General features: G+C 38.8%; 1 protein-coding gene across 1 annotated transcript; it reads right to left on the bottom strand.

Moving 5' to 3' along the window:
• Positions 1–1,435: 1,435 nt before the first annotated feature.
• Positions 1,436–21,450, bottom strand: Ndc1 (Nuclear division cycle 1). The gene is made up of 11 exons (XM_071660066.1): positions 21,306–21,450; positions 18,602–18,836; positions 13,182–13,350; positions 11,793–12,034; positions 9,836–9,987; positions 7,258–7,450; positions 5,834–6,039; positions 4,965–5,079; positions 4,465–4,565; positions 3,614–3,762; positions 1,436–2,862 (listed from the first exon to the last, which is right to left on the bottom strand). The coding sequence occupies exons 1-11, from the start codon at positions 21,333–21,335 to the stop codon at positions 2,796–2,798; spliced, it is 1,659 nt and encodes a 552-aa protein (XP_071516167.1). The 5' UTR covers positions 21,336–21,450; the 3' UTR covers positions 1,436–2,795.
• Between the last annotated feature and the right edge of the window lie 366 nt (positions 21,451–21,816).

The raw sequence follows: 21,816 nt of genomic DNA, 5'->3' as shown, positions 1-21,816 counted from the left end.
TGATCTGTTTTGTAAGATATCAAAATTTGGTGGCAAAATAAGCTGCATATATAAGCATACAGTAGAAACAATGTCTATCCCTTCAAGATGACACAGACAAACTATTCAACTGGGCTTAAAATGGACAAATTCATTTTAATATCAATAAATGAAAAGTCTTAACAGTATGAATTCTGTTGAGCTACAAAGGTAAATGAGAAAGAGATTTTGATGTAATAATCTCTGATAACCTAAAACTGCACAAAAGCAGTAAGAAGTGAACAAAATTGTTTCCTTCAAAAGTATGGCATTCAAATTTAAGTATACAAAACTAATATGCAGTTTACAATCTACAGGTGTGTTTTCACCTTGAATATTGTATTCAATTTTGGTGACCTTACTTTATAAATAACAAGCAAATAGATGGGAAAAATTTACATTTCCCCATCACAAATCTGCTGTAAAGCATATGCCAGTATTTTCAACATTCACAAAAATCTTTCCAGTCTCCTAAAATCATCACACCAAAACTAAATAAATTAAGCTATCAAGTATCAAGTATGTCAAATAATTTTTCATTAACGGAAGATTTTATGCCAGTATTGACCTGTGTCTCATGTCAGTGAGGGGTGCAGTTATGGGTGAAATTAAATCACAATTCACATTCCCATAAACAAAAGTTATTCTTTTTAAAAGTGTTGTGTCAGAAAGAGCATTGTCTAATCACTAAAGTTTTCTATAAACTCTACATCAAAACTACAAATATTCTTCTTGAATGCAACTCTTCTACACACTATTCTAATTTCACTTAAGGCTTTTTACACTATATCGATGTGTAATATGCCAAAGCCTCAAAAATTCAATAATGCCAAAGTTTTAACCAAAATCAAGAGTAGGAATTGATAGATCACATAACAAAATGAATAATGTTAATGTCTATCTATCTACATCTATGACACCGAATCCGTTTGGAAACTCCCTCAAGGGGGTGGCCACAGCAAAAGAGCCTCTGTAACCAGTGCACTCCAATGCAGCTTCTCGGTCATTAGTGCCTCAGTCTGATGTTCCTTCCAATTACTACTACCTAATGTGTCCACCTAATGTTCCAACAAACTACTACTACCTAAGACTCCAAGCTAATGCTCCTACCTACTACTTCCACCTAACATCCATAACTACTCCTACTATCTATTGCTTCTATCATTTCGCCAAAAGGCAGGGCTAACACATAGCGCTCACAACTGGGAAATCTAGAGTTGCAAAGAATGAGTTGTTTGAGTGTTGATATGTGTTATGTGTGACAATGAGATATTGTATGTGTGTGGAGAGAAAGCCTGTAGTCCTCATGTGGGTAATGCAGAAAGAAAAGACAGCAACTTTGGACACAGGAGTGAAACTTAAAAATGTTAATGAATTACTTTCAAGGGGAAAATGACAAAAATCCATGCCACACAACTCCTTGCTCTTACCGGTATATTCCTCCTCTCTAAGATCACACTGTACATCATTCACAGATACACTCCATGTTAGTTCTTCAAATAACAGGAATAAGAATCTTTAGTACCTTAAGCAGAATATGCAAGGTATAAACAAACTATGATAAATAATTTTCTGAACCACTTTGAAAATATGTTGGAAATCCTCATCAAAGCTTGCCCCATAGCTTGAAATTTATGCATTTCTAATTACTTGTTGTAGAATCCTAACAAGCAAAACAAAATATCAATCTGAATGACAACAATCACCAACTATGAATAACATAGCAGTGAAAATTTTGATATTCTTTACTTTCATTTAGATTCTCAAAACACGTTCCTTGCATTCTGTTATGTACTAAATTTTCAACTTAGAGCAGCAACAGATGTGTATTTGAACCATATATCATAAGGATAGCTTCAGAAAAATAATTTATCTCTAAAATACAGGTCACTACAACATGGGCACATACGAAATATATCATACTCAAATTTGTTTTTGCCAATCAGACTTAAAGAGAATTTTGAAATAAGTAAGGCCAATGCCTTTCAAGCAATAACAAATGATCTCAGTATACTTCTACAAAAAAGTATTCTTTTTTCAAACATGTTCACTGTTTCCCACATCAGTGAGGCAGTGCTAGGTACAGAAAAGGAATGGCCTCCTTTAACTGCATCCATTCTTTGGCTGTTATGTATAATTGACTGAAACCAGAGCACTCTATCCACTGCAGAAACTCACAGACAAATCTGTGGTCTCCCTAGACCGCTTTGTCTACTCTGGTTCAGGATACTGACAGCACATTGCCCCTTGTATAGCACATCACTCCAAAGCCTAACTAATATATAACAAATACAAAAGCCTTTTAATTCTCAAACAATTACTGCTGTTTTAACACTCATGCCTAGTTGTTTTCTAATCAAACATAACTAAACTTGTCTAATAATACAAATAGACAACTTACTGAATTCAATGAGAAGTATTTCATAACAGTCTGGACTGCAAGTTATATATACATCATTTTATATACAATTGTGGAATTCAGTCATATCATAAAATTAATCCATTCATCAATAAAAATCTTAGCACTCTATACAAGAAATGAATCATCTGAATTTCCTTTTTCTATCCAAAAAAAAGTCTATAAAAATATTTTGAAGTATTAGCATATCAGGCTTCATCTATCATTCATATTAATGGGGTTTCCGACCCTAGGTTTCAGCCTACAACCATCCTAAATGAGGTCATATGGAACCATAAGTGAGCAAGCTGTTCAGAAATCTTTTTACTTACACTTACAATCACAGTGATGCTTTTTCCTTCTTGTTCACCTTGTAGTTTCAACCTTCTTTGAACTCCAAGTAAGATCGCAGTTTACCCTGGCATTCAGATGATACCTGCATCTCTCTGAAGAATAAATAATTTTTAAGTTAATACCTCTTCTCAACCCATCACCAACTTTCACAGGCACCTCCATAAAAAAATAAGAATTCACTCTGTCATCCTTCTAAGCAGTTTCAGATCTAAAAGCCTTTCTTCTGTACAACAATCAATTAGTAGATAATCCATTAATGCCTGGTGATCCCTAACCTCATTGACCTCAAGTATACTTATGTATGTTTTTCTTATAATAAGTTTCCCTAAAATATATTCCTCTTTCAGTGAACCTGACAAGCTTTTCTGTTTCCAGCTTTTCAATTTTCAGTCACATCAAGGACCCCATACAATCTAAATATGGCTGCAATTCTTACATCACCCATCCTCCCAGACTTAGCAAAGGTCCTAGGTGCAATGATGGCAAAAAAGGTGGTTTATAGTATGTCAGTCCAGACAGATATATGGGTCCATGTCTTGGTCCCTATATGCAAAAGTATGGAAGAGGGTGGACATGATGAAAATGAAATGTCCAAGAACACTATGTAGAGTGAATTGGGTTGATTGTGTAATGAATGACTGTGTAAGAGAGACGTGTGGTAATAAGCTGAGTATAACTGACAGAGATAAGCAGGTCATGCTGAAATGGTATGGACATATAGAAAGAATGAGTGAGAATGACTAAGAGGGTGTATATCTTGGAAGTGTAGGGAACATGGATATATGAGGATAGTTTTCCCTCACCCCTATCCCTAGAAATAAAATGTAATGTCTATTAACTTACAGGACAGTTGTTCCAAAGGTGGTAGTGATTATATACAATGCAGATCTAACAGCTGATCGAAGTGCTTTTCTCAGCTGCAGCTCAGTTGGTACACTCTCTCCTGTGCCTGCTCTCCTTGCTATTGTTACACGGCTCAAACTGTCAACCACCTGCACAAAGCAAAAAATAAAACATATATTCTGGGGTAAAAAAAAAATAATTAAAACCTACTTCACTGTTTTGATTTTTTTTTCTTTGGAAATAAACAAGATAGATTCTACTAACAGACTTCAAACCTAGCATCTTTACAGCCTAACACATTTATATATCTGCTTGCATAAGGTTACACCAAGACTGAAAAGTTAACCTTGAAAAGGCTGTATCACTGGGAATAAAGTCTCATAAGAGATCTTTTCACCCCAAAGGAATCCACACTTCCCTTCCGCTGGGAGTAGCACAGCCTAGAATTGTAGGAGTCTCTCTTAAGATATCCTGGATAACACCAGGGGTCTTTCTCAGAAAGAGGTCCTGTGATAATGAATAAAAAAATACTGCACCTTATACAATTTCTCCATCTCATTGCAGTGGCCACACCCTTGAGGGAGTTCCAGGTGGGAATCAGAGATACAGATAAAATTAAACTATAGCCATGTGTATTCTGTAACTCCCCCTTTTCATGCATAATTACTTCACACTTGTAGGCACAACTGTCCTTCCTGACACCTTCATTACATTTTCTTGATTCATTAAAGATTTAGAGCGCAATTATAAGAAAAAAATAAGATGAATGAATCTGTTATGTGTCTGGCAGAAACACAGTGGTAAGCAGAAACTCTTCAAGGAATATCTTCTCTTTAGTTATAATGATATACCTTTTGTAGTTGTGTGAAGGCCATCAGAACATCTGGTATATTTTTCTGCACCACACCATACTTGTCTTCTGTGAAGGATGCTGCAACTAGGTCCCCGAGAGCTAAAACAAAAAATTTAGTTACTGAAAGCAATCAGGCACAAAGTACTCAACAAGCTTTGTTTTATACACAATTGCTTCTCCAACCTTAATGAGGGAGCGTGAAGAACAAACAAACAGCAGCTCCATTTGTATACATCCACTCTAGCTGTCATGTATCCTGTACTGAAAACAGTCTGTCATCTACAGCCAGACCCTACAGGCTATTCTATGGTTTACCAATACCACTCCAATTAATTCTAATACATATATGCTTCTCACCCTCTAAAGTGATCAGACCCCTAATACCCTAAAGCCCCTTCCATTCCATTCTTCCACAACCTTCCCGATCTCCCCCTTCCCTTCTTAAACATACATCCTACTCTAAACAATAAATACTATTAATCCAATATCTTTACTTACCCTGAACAGCCCATATGACAGGTAACGCTTCAGCAAAGATACTTCGATTGGTGGCATCTGGTAGGTCAGATAAAAAATATCCAAAGAATGGATACCGTTTCAAGCCAAGTACAAACTGGAAGATGAAAAACATTAATTAAGAATCAGATGTTAAAAAATATGAACAGAGAAGGGGAAGAACAAGTTCCATAATGCTGTGAAATATGGCTATATCTGTGTAAGGTCTACATGAACTTGTGACTCACAGCTGATGCGTGATCTAAATTAACCAGCTCAGCTGAAACTTGAAGTCAATTCACAAATTCTATAGTTTTTTCAATAAAATCTACCCAATCAAAGCATTAGGGTGCATTCACCTTGGTTTGCCCAAGGCACCATAATTGTTCAAATCGACCATGTCATAGCAGCAGGTACAACAACACTAAGCTTGGGAGGGTAATGACAAATAATGTTTAGTCCAGCTGTATAAAATCAAGACACAACTAAAAACTTGTTATCCGCAGTCTTTGTGTTAGCAGCAGCTAAGTTGCCTCTCTGCTGATCAAGACATTTCTGACACCGAATGGGCAAAATGGCCTTAGATGGTGAAAATACCATCCACTTGTGAAACTTGAGAATACGCAATCTTCTCTTTATGTCATCTACATGCAGCTAACCTATAGAATACTTGGTGGTTGCAAAACTACCAAAATCTGGACTTCTGTATTTTGAATAAGTGCAAATAGTATTTTATTTCAACTTGCCTGTCTGTCTATGAAATTTGAAACACTTATTGTTATCAGTCTCAAATAATACCAAAAACTTCAAGGGTGTTTTTTAAAAAACACTTTCTGTGATGAGAAGCAGGGAAACAGCAATATCCTAGATACCTTGGTTACCCTTTCCTTCAATGGAACAGGTGGTGGCTTAGCAACCTCATTTTTGTTGACATCAGTTGAAGCAGTCATGGTTTCTGATGGTAGAGGGACTTTTGGGAGATCTGCAGGGCAGTTATGTCGTCGAAGCCGTTCACAGAATCTACGAATCAGGTTTAGGGATGGGTTTATGATACCTAACCAGTTCCGAGGATGGCCACCTGGAAGGTAAAACACGCTACAATGTATATAGTGCAAAGCATGTGCTTTTTCTCAAAAACAGCACTACATTCAACTCAAATTAAATACCCTTAGGAAGTTTCCATCTATCTATCTATATCTCTGATGCATGTTCCAACTAGAACTCCTTCAAGGAGGTGGCCATGGCAATAGAGTCTCCATAACTAGTGCACTCCAGTGCTGCTTCTTAGCCTTTAGTGCCTCACCCTTAAGAGGCTACCGGCAGAGGGCAACTTTAGCGCAGTGTCTGAAGAGGCTCCTACCTAATATTCCTTCTGAGTACTACTAATACTACCAATGTATCTACTTAATGCTCCTGCTTACTACTTTTACCAGATGTTTCTACCTAATGCTCCTGCCTAAATGCTCCTACCTACTACAGCTATCTACTGCTCCTACCACCTGGCCAAAAGACAGAGCAAGCACACAGTGCTCACCGCAAAAAAATCTAGAGTAAAGAAGAATGAGCTGTAAGAGTTAAGTGCTGTTGAGTGTTATGTGTAACAAGGAGAGATTGTGTCTTTGTAGACAGAAAGCCAGTAGTCCATGTGTGGGCGAGGCAAAAAGGAAAGACAACTACCAGGGTCAGAGGAATGCAACTTGACAACCAGTCAAGTGCTGGCTCACTATACAATTGTAGCTAACCCTTCAATACCTAGGCGGAGAGTACAGTGCACCTAAACCAAACCCCCTATCCACTGCCAAGCTCCACAGACCTTTCTTTGGTTTCCCTTGAGCACTTCATGAGCCCACTGACAGTACAACACCACGTATACCCACTGCTCCAATTCATTCATACCTTGCTTGTTCAGCCATCCCCTCCTCTAGATAAAGCAAACAAACTTATACAGAAGGACCACTGGGGCATGACAATAAGGTACATATATACAGTGTTTCCTAATTCAATGTGTATGTAGTTACACCGCAAGTGAAAAGTCAACAATGAATGAAATGAAGTAAAGTTTTGTCATAAAACTTCTCATTTCAGAGGAGTCTATCACTTCCATGTTCCTTATTGGAACACAGCTTTGAAGCTGTAGGAACCCAAAAAAGGGGTTCTGGAGTTAAACAATAAATCACATCATATATACATACATACTTCCTGCAAAGCTTGATCATCTTCAAAGGAAAGATGGTAGTCATATGTTTATATGAAATGTGTGCATAGACTTGATCAAGAAAAAAAAAAAGGTAAGGACCTGGCTGACTGATGGCAAAAACTTGAGAACGTCTTGCAAAGTTCCTAGGATCTGAAGATGCTAGTGACTTGAGATCATAAAATGCTAAAAGTTGAAGGAGGCCACTTGAACTGAGGGCATTACATAGCCTCCATGAATCTCCATCTGCTTCAGGATTACCGTCATCCACAGAGGCAACTGGTACCTCAATTGGCTGAAATGAGAAGGAACAAATTTCACAACCCATGAAAAAATATAGTAGTAATGAAGACATACCTGTCGAATGGAAAAAGAAAGTTTAGAAAAAGATCAGTTACTATATATGTGGCTTTGAAGACCCATCAAACAAATTAAATTAATTCTACAGTCATCAATATTCATCACTTTATATCTCAGAACATTCCACCGATATATGAAATTACAACATGATGAAAGAGGTGGTCGCACAATCCAAGGGGCAAGAATGAACCATTTATAAGGACCATCATACGTGGACAGAAAAGGACGCAGCATCACAAAGGGCCTTTTCACCCAAAAGGAGCCTACCCTACCAAACATTTAAAAAATTCATAAAGGGGGTTCTAAGGTTACAAACAAAGAAATACTATCTTTTATTCCTAGTCTTGTCTTACAATCCACAAAACAAGCTTTTGGATTAATATGAAAAAATAAGAGTAAAAAGAGAGGAAGAGTAAAACGATGGAAAAAAAATTAACTGGAGTGATGGAGTCTTCGAAGGGATACACCTTACACTATCATGCTTTGTCAAAGCACACGGACCCAAACAAAAATCCAAGTTACTCCAAAATATATACCATTCACAATAACTATATAACACAAAGTCAGCCACGCACAGCCTATCAAAATAAGAGTAGCAAGCACCTGGTCCTTATTCTCTCTGCCTAGATAACTAAACACACATAAAGCTTATGAGCTGAAAAAAAAATGGCTGATAACACTTCTCTTATTCTATAGATTTATTGCTAATGACTAACCTACCTGAAATTTGTGAAGAAACAGCCAAATTATTAAATCAATATACACAAACACCCATACACATATTATACTTATATTTATATATTTTGCTTTGTCGCTGTCTCCCGCGTTTGCGAGGTAGCGCAAGGAAACAGACGAAAGAAATGACCCAACCCACCCCTATCCACATGAATATACATACACATCCACACATGCAAATATACATACCTATACATCTCAATGTACACATATATATACACACACAGACACATACATACATACCCATGCACACAATTCACACTGTCTGCCTTTATTCATTCCCATCGCCACCTAGCCACACATGGAATACCATCCCCCTCCCCCCTCATGTGTGCGAGGTAGCGCTAGGAAAAGACAACAAAGGCCCCATTCGTTCACACTCAGTCTCTAGCTGTCATGCAATAATGCCTGAAACCACAGCTCCCTTTCCACAGCCAGGCCCCACACAACTTTCCATGGTTTACACCAGACGCTTCACATGCCCTGATTCAATCCACTGACAGCATGTCAACTGCCAACACATATAAATCAACATATACACATGTACATACATATACACACACATATACACATGCACATATTCATACTTTCTTGTCTTCAATCCATTCCTGGCACCACCCTGCCCCACAGGAAACAGCATTTGCTGCCCCCCACTACAGCACAGTAGCACCAGGAAATTAGACAAAAAAAGGCCTTATTCATTCACACTCAGTCTCTGGCTGTTACGTGTAATGCACCGAAACCACAGCTCCCTATCCACATCCAGGCCCCACAGACCTTTCCATGGTTTACGCCATACGTTTCACATGCCCTGGTTCAGTCCATTGGCATCACACTGACCCCAGTATATCACATCGTTCCAATTCCCTCTATTCCTTGCATGCCTCTCACCCTCCTGTATGTTCAGGCCCTAATCATTCAAAATCTTTTTCACTCCATACTTCCACCTCTAATTTGATCTCCTGCTTCTCTTGTTCCCTCCACCTCTGAGACATATATCCTCTTTGTCAACCTTTCCTCACTCATTCTCTCCATATATGAGTGAGGAAAGATTAACAAGGAGGATATATGTACCAGAGGTGGAGGGAACAAGGAGAAGCATAAGACCAAATTAGAGGTGGAAGGATGGAGTGAAAAAATAATGTTTTTGTCTTAAAACTGAAATATGACAAAATGAAATGCTTCTAAACTTGAAAAAATAACTGAAAATATCTCATAATGCTTCCCCAGGCCAATAGATACTCAATAAATATCACCCGAATAATCACAGAATATTCTAAAAGAATAACCATGAATCACTTATTTACATGCCTTAATGTCCCTAACATATATTTCAACCTAGATTTGAATTCAGCATCAAAAATAGTCCTTATACTGAGGTCTTCAAGATAATTTCTGGTTTTCACAAAATACTAGAAATTGCAGGTAATATTATGATCTTTTCTGTTTTTTCATGGACACTCCCATTACAAGGGTTCAAAAGAGAACAAAAGAGATCATTACTCATTATTCAGCATGTTTTTTACAGTAAAGCAATATCACCCAAGAGAATACGTATATTTAATGACACTAAACTTTTACTAACCTCTGTTATAAAAATATGGAAAACTTGTGAGAAGAGGGAGAGAGTAATGGCTAAAAGGACGGTGGCTAGCAGGGTCATCATCATTAATGTTAAATCAAATATCACCAGCCAGTCTTGCCACAGTCCATCGTTACACAGACTTACAGCTATACCTGCCAAATAAAAACCCCAACAATTACCACAGTAGTTATTCTAAGTTACATGTCAATTCGTCTTCCTAGGAATAATAAAACAGAAATTTCCATAATATGGTTACTCAGATTTATTCATATGCTTATCATGATCGCCAATTCCCACGTCAGCGACGTAGCACCAGGAAACACGAAGAAAGCCCCATCCACACACATATATATATATATATACATACATGCCCATATATGTACATACACATATCAGGAATCCAAAATGGGTATGTTCGAAGGAATAGTGGTTCCAACAATGTTATATGGTTGCGAGGCGTGGGCTATAGACAGAGTTATGCGGAGGAGGGTGAATGTGTTGGAAATGAAATGTTTGAGGACAATATGTGGTGTGAGGTGGTTTGATCAAGTAATGAAAGGGTAAGAGAGATGTGTGGTAATAAAAAGAGTGTGGTTGAGAGAGCAGAAGAGGGTGTTTTGAAATGGTTTGGTCACATGGAAAGAATGAATGAGGAGAGATTGACAAAGAGGAAATATGTGTCAGAGGTGGAGGGAACGAGGAGAAGTGGGAGACCAAATTGGAGGTGGAAAGATGGATTGAAAAAGATTTTGAGCAATCGGGGCCTGAACATACAGGAGGGTGAAAGGCGTGCAAGGAATAGAGTGAATTGGAATGATGAGGTATACCGGGGTCGATGTGCTGTCAATGGATTGAACCAGGGCATGTGAAGTGTCTGGGGTAAACCGTGGAAAGTTTTGTGGGGCCTGGATGTGGAAAGGGAGCTGTGGTTTCAGTGCATTATACATGACAGCTAGAGACTGAGTGTGAACGAATGTGGCATTTGTTGTCCTGCTTCCATGGTTTCATTCACTGCTAAGTCCACTCCCAGATATCTAAAACACTTCACTTCCAGTTTTTCTCCATTCAAACTTTCATCCCAATTAAGTTGTCCCTTAACCCTACTGAACCTAATAACCTTGCTCTTATTCACATTTACTCGCAACTTTCTCCTTTCACACACTTTTCCAAACTCAGTCACCAACTTCTACAGTTTCTAACTCGAATCAGCCACTAGAGCTGTATCATTGGTGAACAACAACTGACACTTCCCAGGCATCTCATCCCCAACAGACTGCATACTCGCCCCTATCCCTAAAACTCTTGCATTTACCTCCCTAACCACCCCATCCATATGCAAATCAAACAACCATGGGGACATCACACACTCCTGATGCAGACTGACCTTTACTGGAAACCAATCAATCTCCTCTCTTCCTGCTCATTCACATGCCTTACATCCTTAGTAAAAACTTTTCACTGCTTCTAGCAGCTTACCTCCCACACCATATACTCTCAAGACCTTCCACAAAGCATCTCTATCAACCCTATCATATGCCTTCTTCAGATCCATAAATGCAACATACAAATCCATATATATATATATATATATACCCATATACATATTCATACTCTCCATCCATTCCCAGTGCCATCCCACCCCACAGGAAACAGCATCGCCACCCCCAGCATCAGCAAGGTTGCGCCAGGAAAAAAGACAAGAAAAAAAAGGCCACATTCATTCACACTCAGTCTCTTGCTGTCATGTGTAATGCATCAAAACCACATGCCTTCAGTCCACTGACAGCATATTACTCACAAATGTATCGTATTATCTTCCTAAGGCTTAGAAATTTTGAATGCATGAAAAACCTTATGAGCAATGAGTATGATACAGGTAACCATACCAATGAAAAAGCTATATTACAAAAACATATCCAGACAAAAACAATGCAGCAAGACACTTTATGATACTTACTAATCACCATATAAACACAGATAGCTGAAAGAAATGACAGTCTGCTAGCTCCATGAGTATCACAAGCTTCCCTCATGCTCCGAAGACTCAGGCAGGCTTTGATCAACTGCAGCTTCCTTGGATGAGCAGGAGCTGGTATAACCAGATTACCATTTGCCATGAAGTATCTATAAGCATAGCGATAACCTATGTAAGCACCCATAAAGATGATCACAGACTTGCGTTTGTAACACATGATGTCCCTGGAAAAGAAAACATTCACAGAATATGGAATAACATAAATAGGCGGATGTTACAAAGAACATCCGAGGAGCTTGCAGTGCACTGCAGTTACTGTGAACGTGATATGAAAAGACAAAAGAATTTTTTGGATATCATAATCACCTGCATCAAGTTCCATGGATAAAAGAAAAATAATTCTCATGCTGTGAGCCAGGTTAGGTTCCAGTACAAACCTTTTTATAAGGGGCATAATGTGGGCACAATCAAGTAATGGCTCATATGCCATTCAATTCAATATCTGCTGGAAATATCTGAATAAAGCCTCAAAAGTACCTGGTTAGGATTGGAAAAAACTGAGCAAAGCCTCAGGAGTAACTGATTAGGACTAAGTTATGATGAAGGTAAATTTGAAGGAGAGTGAGACTCCTGATGCTGGACAGATAAACAAAGCAAACCCTAAGCATCAAACATACTATACAGATGACACAAAAAAGGACCCACTTATTTTGAGGCCTAATATATTCCAATTCTTTGAAAAGGAAATCATAAGAGTATTTGTTCTGTGATGTGAACATTAAAATCTTTAGAATATTAACATGCAAGCTTGTTTTAACTACATGTGAATAAGTCACTGATGTGGGAAATGGTGATCAAGTATAACAATAATAATAAAAATAAAAAAATAATTTGAATATCTACTTTGAAGTGACTTGCAGTAATAATTACCAGTATCTACTGACCTCTGCCCAAATATACCTCTGTACATATTCAATGAACAACAAAGTAAACAACCACTGTGACTAAAGGGAGTCTACTTGCAAAGTTCATATGTGCTAAATCTTATATTTTCCTTTCAGCAAGGTCAAACTGCACCTCATTGATGAAATTTATTAGTGATATGGAACTGATGTTATAAAAGAAATGGTACTAACTTGATTACTTTCAGAAAAATGAATCTATAAAACAGACATTAATCTCTCCATGGACAGCATATATCCATATGCTAATTACAAGACAGAAGGTGACAAAAATTTTGTAGGTCTTCCTAATGCTTGTCAGTCAACTGGGATTTTAACAGATCCTACCAATAAAGATGGTGAAAAATATGCCTTAACACTTCTAATGCAACAAACTCTCTCCTAATGAAAAACGATACCCTTTACTTACCCAGGTTCACACGGTATCACAAGGAAGGGAAAGTCAGGATGTGCAAGTGATGTATAAAAGTTGGCTAATAAAGCACAAGCTAACATAATCAGCCCACTTCTGATCATCACCGTCAATGAAAGTAAACGTCGCCATTTCTCCCAACGATTAATGGGCACCCATGCACTTACTGAAAAATCAAATAATTTTGACCATAACATCACAAAAGATTGAATAAAGATATTATGGAAATATTTCTTATATTTATTATGGGAGATATATAAAAGAAAGAGGCAAGAGGTCAAGAGATACGTGCAAGAGGTGAAAAAGAGGGCAAATAAGAGTTGGGGTGAATCATCAAATTTTAGAGAGAATAAAAAGATGGAAGCAGAAGTGAGTCACAGGGTGGGGGAGGGGGCGAAAGTTCTGGCAGCGTTGAAGAATGTGTGGAAGGCGAGAACGTAATCTCAGAAAGTAAAAATGGGTATGTTTGAAGGAATAGTGGTTCCAACAATGTTATATGGTTGCGAGGTGTGGGCTATAGATAGAGTTGTGCAGAGGAGGGTGGATGTGTTGGAAATGAGATGTTTGAGGACACTATGCGGTGTGGGGTGGTTTCAATGAGTAAGTAATGAAAGGGTAAAAGAGGTGTGTGGTAATAAAAAAGAGTGTGGTTGAGAGAGCAGAAGAGGGTGTTTTGAAATGGTTTGGTCACGTGGAGAGAATGAGTGAGGAAAGATTGACAAAGAGGATATGTGTCATAGGTGGAGGGATCAAGGAAAAGTGGGAGACCAAATTGGAGATGGAAAGATGGAGTGAAACAGATTTTGAGCAAACGGGGCCTGAACATGCAGGAGGGTAAAAGGCGTGCAAGGAATAGAGTGAATTGGAATGATGTGGTATACCTGGGTCAACGTGCTGTCAGTGGATTGAACCAGGGCATGTGAAGAGTCTGGGGTAAGCCATGAAAAGTTTTGTGGGGCCTGGATGTGGAAAGGGAGCTGTGGTTTTGGTGCATTACACATGACAGCTAGAGACTGAGTGTGAATGAATGTGGCTTTTGTCGTCTTTTCCTAGCGTTACCTCGTGCGCATGCGGGGGAGAGGGGGTTGTCATTTCATGTGTGGTGGGGTGGTGACAGAATGAATAAAGGCAACAAGTATGAATTATGTACATGTGTATATATGTATATGCCTGTGTATGTATATATATTCATACATTGAAATGTATAGGTATGTATATGTGCACATGTGGATGCGTATGTATAAACATGTGTAAATGGGTGGGTTGGGCTATTCTTTCATCTCTTTCTGTGCGCTACCTCACTAACGCAGGAGACAGCGACAAAGTATAATAAATAGAATAATAATAAAAAGATGTTCTGGAAGGAGGTAAATAAAGTGCATAAGACAAGAGAACAAATGGGAACATCGGTGGAGGGGGCAACTGGGGAGGTAATAAAAAGTAGTGGTGAAGTGAGAGGGACGTGGAGTGAGTATTTTGAAGGTTTGTTGAATTTGTCTGATGATAGAGTGGCAGATATAGGGTGTTTTGGTCGAGATAGTGTGCAAAGTGAGAGGGTCAGGGAGAATGATTTTCTAAACAGAGAAGAGGTAGTGAAAGCTTTGCAGACGATGAAAGCCGGCAAGGCTGCAGGGTTTGGATGGTATTGATGTGGAATTTATCTAAAAATGGGTGACTGTGTTACTGACTGGTTGGTGAGGATATTCAATATATGTATGGTTCATGGTGAAGTGCCTGAGGATTGGCGGAATGCATGTATAGTGCCACTGTATAAAGGCAAAGGGGATAAAGGTGAGTGTTCAAATTACAGAGGTTTAAGTTTGTTGAGTATTCCTGGGAAATTATATGGGAGGGAATTGGTTGAGAGGGTCAAGGCATGTACACAGCATCAGACTGGGGAGGAGCAGTGTGGTTTCAGGAGTGGTACAGGATGTGTGGATCAGGTGTTTGCTTTGAAGAATGTATGTGAGAAAAGCAGAAGGATTTCTATGTAGCATTTATGGATCTGGAGAGGGCAGATGATACAGAGTTGATAGAAATGCTCTGCAGAAGGTATTAAGAGTATATGGTGTGGGAGGCAAGTTGCTGGAAGCAGTGAAAAGCTTTTATTGAGGATGTAAGGCGTGTGTATGAGTAGAAAGAGGAAAGTGATTGGTTCCAAGTGAATGTCAGTTTGCGGCAGAGGTGCGTGATGTCTCCATCGTTGTTTAATTTGTTTGTGGATTGGGTTGTTAGGGAGGTAAATGCGAGAGTTTTGAAGAGAGGGGCAAGTATGCAAGCTGTTGGGATGAGAGGGCTTGGGAAGTGAGTCAGTCGTTGTTCACTGATGATACAGTGCTGGTGGCTGATTCGGGTGAGAAACAGCAGAAATTGGTGACTGAGTTTGGTAAAGTGTTTGAAAGAAGACAGCTGAGAGTAAATGTGAATAAGAGCAAGGTTATTAAGTTCAGTAGGGTTGAGGGAGAACCTGAGGGGCAGGTAAGTTTGAATGGAGAAAAACTGGAGGAAAAAGTGTTTTAGATATCTGGGATTGGATTCGGCAGCAAATGGAAACATGGAAGTGGAAGTGAGTCACATGGTGGGGGAGGGCGCAAAGATTCTGGGAGCGTTGAAGAATGTGTGGAAGGCAAGAACGTTATCTCGGAAAGCAAAAATGGGTATGTTGTAGGAATAGTGGTTTTAACAATGTTATATGGTTGTGAAGCATGGGCGATAGATAGGGTTGTGCAGAGGAGGGTGGATGTGTTGGAAGTGAGATGTTTGAGGACAATATGTGGTGTGAGGTGGTTTGATCGAGTAAGTAATGAAAGGGTAAGAGAGATGTGTGGTAATAAAAAGTGTGGTTGAGAGAGGAGAAGAGGGTGTATTGAAATGGTTTTGTCACATGGAGAGAATGAGTGAGGAAAGATTGACAAAGAGAATATATATGTCAAAGGTGGAGGGAACGAGAAGTGGGAGACCAAATTGGAGGTGGAAGGACGGAGTAAAAAAGATTTTGAGCAATCGGGGCCTGAACATACAGGAGGGTGAAAGGCATGCAAGGAATAGAGTGTATTGGAACGATGTGGTAACTGGGGTCGATGTGCTGTCAATGGACTGAACCAGGGCATGTGAAGCGTCTGGGGTAAACCATGGAAAGTTTTGTGGGGCCTGAATGTGGAAAGGTAGCTGTGGTTTCAGTGCATCACACATGACAGCTAGAGTCTGAGTGTGGACGAATGTGCCCTTTGTTGTCCTTTCCTAGCGCTACCTCTTGCGCACACGGGGGGAGGGGGGAGTCATTTCATGGGTGGCGGGGTGGTGGCAGGAATGGATGAAGGCAACATGCATGAATATGTGCATGTTTATATATGGATATGTCTGTGTATGTATACATTGAAATGTATAGGTATGTATATGTGCGTGTGTGGGCGTTTATGTATATTTATGTGTATGTGGGTGGGTCGGGCCATTCTTTCGTCTGTTTCCTTGTGCTAACTCGCTAATGCGGGAGACAGTGACAAAGTATAATAAAAAAATAAATCTATTATTATACTTTGTCTGTCTCCCGCATTAGCGAAAGGCAACAGATGAAAGAATGGCCCAACCCACCCACACACACATGTATATACATTCACGCCCGCACATGCACATATACATACCTATACATTTCAAAGTATACATACATATACATACACGGTTATATACATATATACACATGTACATATTCATACTTACTGCCTTCATCCATTCCCGTCCCCACCCCGCCACACTTCATATGACACCCCCCCCTCCCCCAGCACGCACACGCGAGGTAGTGCCAGGAAAAGACAACAAAGGCCACATTCATTCACACTCAGCCTCTAGCTGTCATGTGTAATGCACCAAAACCACAGCTCCCTTTCCACATTCAGGCCCCACAAAACTTTCCATGGTTTACCCTAGACGCTTCATATGCCCTGGTTCAATCTATTAACAGCACGATGACCTCGGTGTATCACATTGTTCCAATTCACTCTATTCCTTGCATGCCTTTCACCCTCCTGTATGTTCAGGCCTCGATCACTCAAACTCTTTTTCACTCCATCCTTCCACCTCCAATTTGGTCTTCCACTCCTCCTCGTTCCCTCCACCTTTGCCACATATATCCTCTTGTCAATCTCTCCTCATTCATTCTCTCCATGTGACCAAACCATTTCAATACACCCTCTTCTGCTCTCTCAACCACACTCTTTTTATTACCACACATCTCTCTTACCCTTTCATTAGTTACTTGATCAAACCACCTCACACCACAAATTACACTTAAACATCTCATTTCCAACACATCCACCCTCCTCCACACAACCCTATCTATAGCCCATGCCTCGCAACCATATAACATCGTTGGAACCACTATTCCTTCAAACATACCCATTTTTGCTGTCCGAGATAATGTTCTCACCTTCCACACATTCTTCAACTCCCAGAACCTTCTTCCCCCTCCCCCATCCTGTGACTCACTTCCGCTTCCATGATTCCATCCTCTGCTCAATCCACTCCCAGATATCTAAAACACTTCACTTCCACCAGTTTTTCTCCATTCAAACTTACCTCTCACATGACTTGTCCCTCAACCCTACTGAACCTATCTTATTCACATTTACTCTCAGCTCTCTTCTTTCACACACTTTACCAAACTCAGTCTCCAGCTTCTGCAGTTTCTCACCCGAATCAGCCACCAGCGCTGTATCATCAGCGAACAACAAATGACACTTCCCAAGCCCTCTCATCCACAGCAGACTGCATACTTGCCCCTCTCTCCAAAACTCTTGCATTCACCTCCCTAACCATCCCATTCATAAACAAATTAAACAACCATAGAGACATCATGCACCCCTGCCCCGAACCGACATTCACTGAGAACCAATCACTTTCTTCTCTTCCTACTCATACACATGCCTAACATTCTCGATATAAACTTTTCACTGCTTCTAGCAACTTACAACTCACACCATATACTCTTAATACCTTCCACAGAACATCTCTATCAACTCTATTTCAACAAATTTTCATTTTATGCCCTCTCCTTGGATCTAGAGAAGACATATAATGGAAATGTGTTGTTAAAAAGATCAGATAAAAATTCACAATGAAATAATACAATCTATTACAAATCAAGGAGTTTTCTGAAGATTAAAAGGATATGGAACATCCGAGTCCAACAGTGGCAAGTGGAAAGACAAATTCAAAAGATATATGTCCCAAAGCTTCAAAGGTATACTGATGATGAAAATCATTTTTGGGAGACAGGAAGCATGATTGCCCTTTATAGTTTTATTTTCATTTACAAATCATGTGATGCATCTAGGTAGAATTTTGAGTTATATTTTGCTTCTCTCAACTTCGTATGACTCAAAATGTAAATTTCAAAAATAACAGTACAATTTCACACATACCAGTATAAGACTTGATGTGTACACGTGCCAGTAGAACAAAACATGTTGCAGGAACCACAAGATGCAAGAGTCTGGTTGGCAGGATACAAGAAGATAGGAGATTTGAGATTACTGTCACTGGATTTAGGATCCCTTTTGCTATAACTGTGTGATATAAGTTACACACAGCCATTGGTGCCACCACTTGAAGAAGCAGCAAGCATGCTAAAGCTCGAACATATCGCCAAAGTAAAACCTGAAAGAAATAAAGTCAGTTATCCTTTCCTTTTCTTTGATCTGATTATTTATGGTGAGATTATAACTTGTCTTCTAAGAGTTAAGAGGTAGTGGCAAGTTCTTGCCAAGCTATAACAGATAACTTATCTTGCACTTTACCTCCCACCACTGAATAGCAAAGTAAGCAAATTCCTAACTTTCTAGGCAATGAAATGTAATGCCACACCGTTGCACCTCTGGGAAAAGAGAGAGAAAAGCAGTGAAGGATAAAGATCAAGGAGATATACTTGATGCTCTCAGTTCCATTCACAACATTAGTCCAAATAGGTTTTCTAAACTCAGGGCAACAGTGTTCTCATGTTCTCTGAAGCCTTTGAAAAAATCTTGGATCTACCCATTCACCACTAAAATGCTATTCACTAATGTGTTCTGGTCGTGAAATAAGTGATGCAATTCAAAACTTGTATAATTAAAGCATTCACAAACATATCCCAACATGAAAACCAAAAGAAATTCCACATATCATGTGAACAATCATAAACATTTCATCTTGAATCTACGGAAAAATATTCATATTCATAAATAAACCTCACTTTTCCTCTCCCAATGAAATCCTAATCCTGTTAGAATTTCCAACCCTCCAAAAAGATTTGCTATTGTCCACAGAATAGCGATAAATAAAGATAACACAATCTCCTTGAAAATACCAGATTCCCAATCATATTTCAACAGATGGCAAGTACTATCAGTGATGGCAAAGTTTTCTCAAAATTTTCCTCCCAACTCCTACTATGGATAACGCTGACCACTAACTATGAAAAAATGGTACATGTGCTCCGAAACAAGGGAATATAACTGACATATCTACAGTGGCGTATCCAGGGTATGGCAGGTAAGGCAGGTATCCTGGGCACCACTTGAAAGGGGGGGGGGGGGGGGGACCACTCAACAGGTCTGTTTTTTGACATATGCTACCCAGTTGACATTTTCAATGGTCTGATTTTGTGAGATAAATAAGACACTCACTTTTCAACTATAGTAATATCTTGCTATTATCAGTTACATAACTGCTTCTACGTTACAATTTTGATCAAATAAGTCTGTAACTTTAAGTCTACAAGAGTTTATATAAATTCAAGTTTGGCCTAACTCTACAACAGTTCATAATTAACTGTGCATACTCTTAATTACATCCAACGTAAGTACATTTCTAATCAAGCCAGGGGTGCAATTTCAGTGCTTGCCACTAACGCTATTTCCCCTAGATACGCCCCTGCATATCTAATATGCCACTTCAAATTTCTATAGGGTATAATAATACTTCATTATTATAAGATTTACTTATCATTTACTATTGATTAATCCCAAACTTTCTGTATCCCTCATCACCTATGCTATCAGTTACCTACCTTAAAAGACACACAAGGGCTCCTGAGATAAAACTACAATCTTAAATAAATCTCTATGGAGAAAATAGGGACTCTGTAAGAATCTATTTCCCCTAGATACGCCCCTGCATATCTAATATGCCACTCCAAATTTCTATAGGGTATAATAATACTTTATATAAGATTTACTTATCATTTACTATTGATCAACCTCAAACTTTCTGTATTCCTCATCACCTTCTATGCTATCAGTTACCTACCTCAATAGACACACAAGGGCTCCTGAGGTAAAATTACAATCTTAAATAAATCTCTATGGAGAAAATAGGGACTCTGTAAGAGAAGAACAAAGATCCCAAACCTTGAGAACACATGTCTACTTTATGATAAATCACCAAAAAATTGGGGATCACAACTTTATAAACACGTATAATTCCAACCAAAAAACTGTTACCAAGCAGCCTAAAATAAGAGAAACACCCACGCATATATTTCTAAGGTACACATAGCTCAAAAGTACTTTCCAAAAGGTGCAAAGGTTTGTACGTAGGTACTAAAAGCAATAAAATCATGGTTTTGCAACATTAAATTAATTCTGAATACTGATACTGGGGATTTGTACTGGTTCAGTTAATTCGTGGAATCATAATGGTTCGATCTATCAATATCTTTTTATATTCATTTTTGGGGGGCAAATATATATAAACAAAGAAATAAATTTCTTTACTGAAACGTAACCTAAACTTACATAACATTCTTTAGTGTAAACACAGGTGGAGTAGTTTTACCAATTATAGTGTAACACAGCCACTGACAGTACGATTTCCTTTTCATTGATGAAACCTACCGACTTACCTTATATTTTCAACTATAACTTATCTTCAAGTATCATTTCGTATGCGTACACCTCCTACAATCTTTTTAGGTCCAGCCAGATCATATAATAACATTTTTCAACTACATTAACACCCCCAAAAATAACTAAATGTATCTAAACACATACACATGCCCAGGGCAGATACGGCTAGGGACCTACTCAGTTACAGTTTTCTATGAAATTTAGCACACACAACGCCTATGGGAGAAGACAGTACGCTTACCTCACTCGCGAAGAGCTCGTCAAGCTTCATGATGGTCTCTGAAGTATCCTACAATCACAAATTTTACATAAAAACGTGACTTCACAACAAACTAACACTTGTATTTTGAAAACACGGTCCCCAGATGCTCCGGCCCGAGCGTCGTACACCTTTCGGAAATTATCGTTTCCATGCAAATCTCTATCTATCCTATACCACATAAATATTTACAATATCTGTGGTTTTTAAATCATATTCAACACCTAAAGATGTTTGAATTGTTATTCTTTTTAGTTGGTGGTTATAACTTGATGGTGCTTGACAGCTGGTAGGCCCAAAGCTTGAAGAGCCAATCATCTATCTATTAACATCAAGTTGAAAAATATACGAAATAGTTTAACCCAACATAAATGCTTGAGAGAGGTGTTTCACTTCATTCTCCATTGAAAGTAATATGAGAACTTGAAAGACAGAGTTTGTTTGTCAGTGAAGAACATAGAATTACAATCTGCTTCATGAAAAAAAAAAAATC

Source organism: Panulirus ornatus, chromosome 69, assembly GCF_036320965.1.
Source record: "Panulirus ornatus isolate Po-2019 chromosome 69, ASM3632096v1, whole genome shotgun sequence".
Taxonomy (NCBI): domain Eukaryota; kingdom Metazoa; phylum Arthropoda; class Malacostraca; order Decapoda; family Palinuridae; genus Panulirus; species Panulirus ornatus.
Note: the sequence above shows the minus strand (reverse complement) of the source record. Positions and strands in the feature narration are given on the sequence as shown.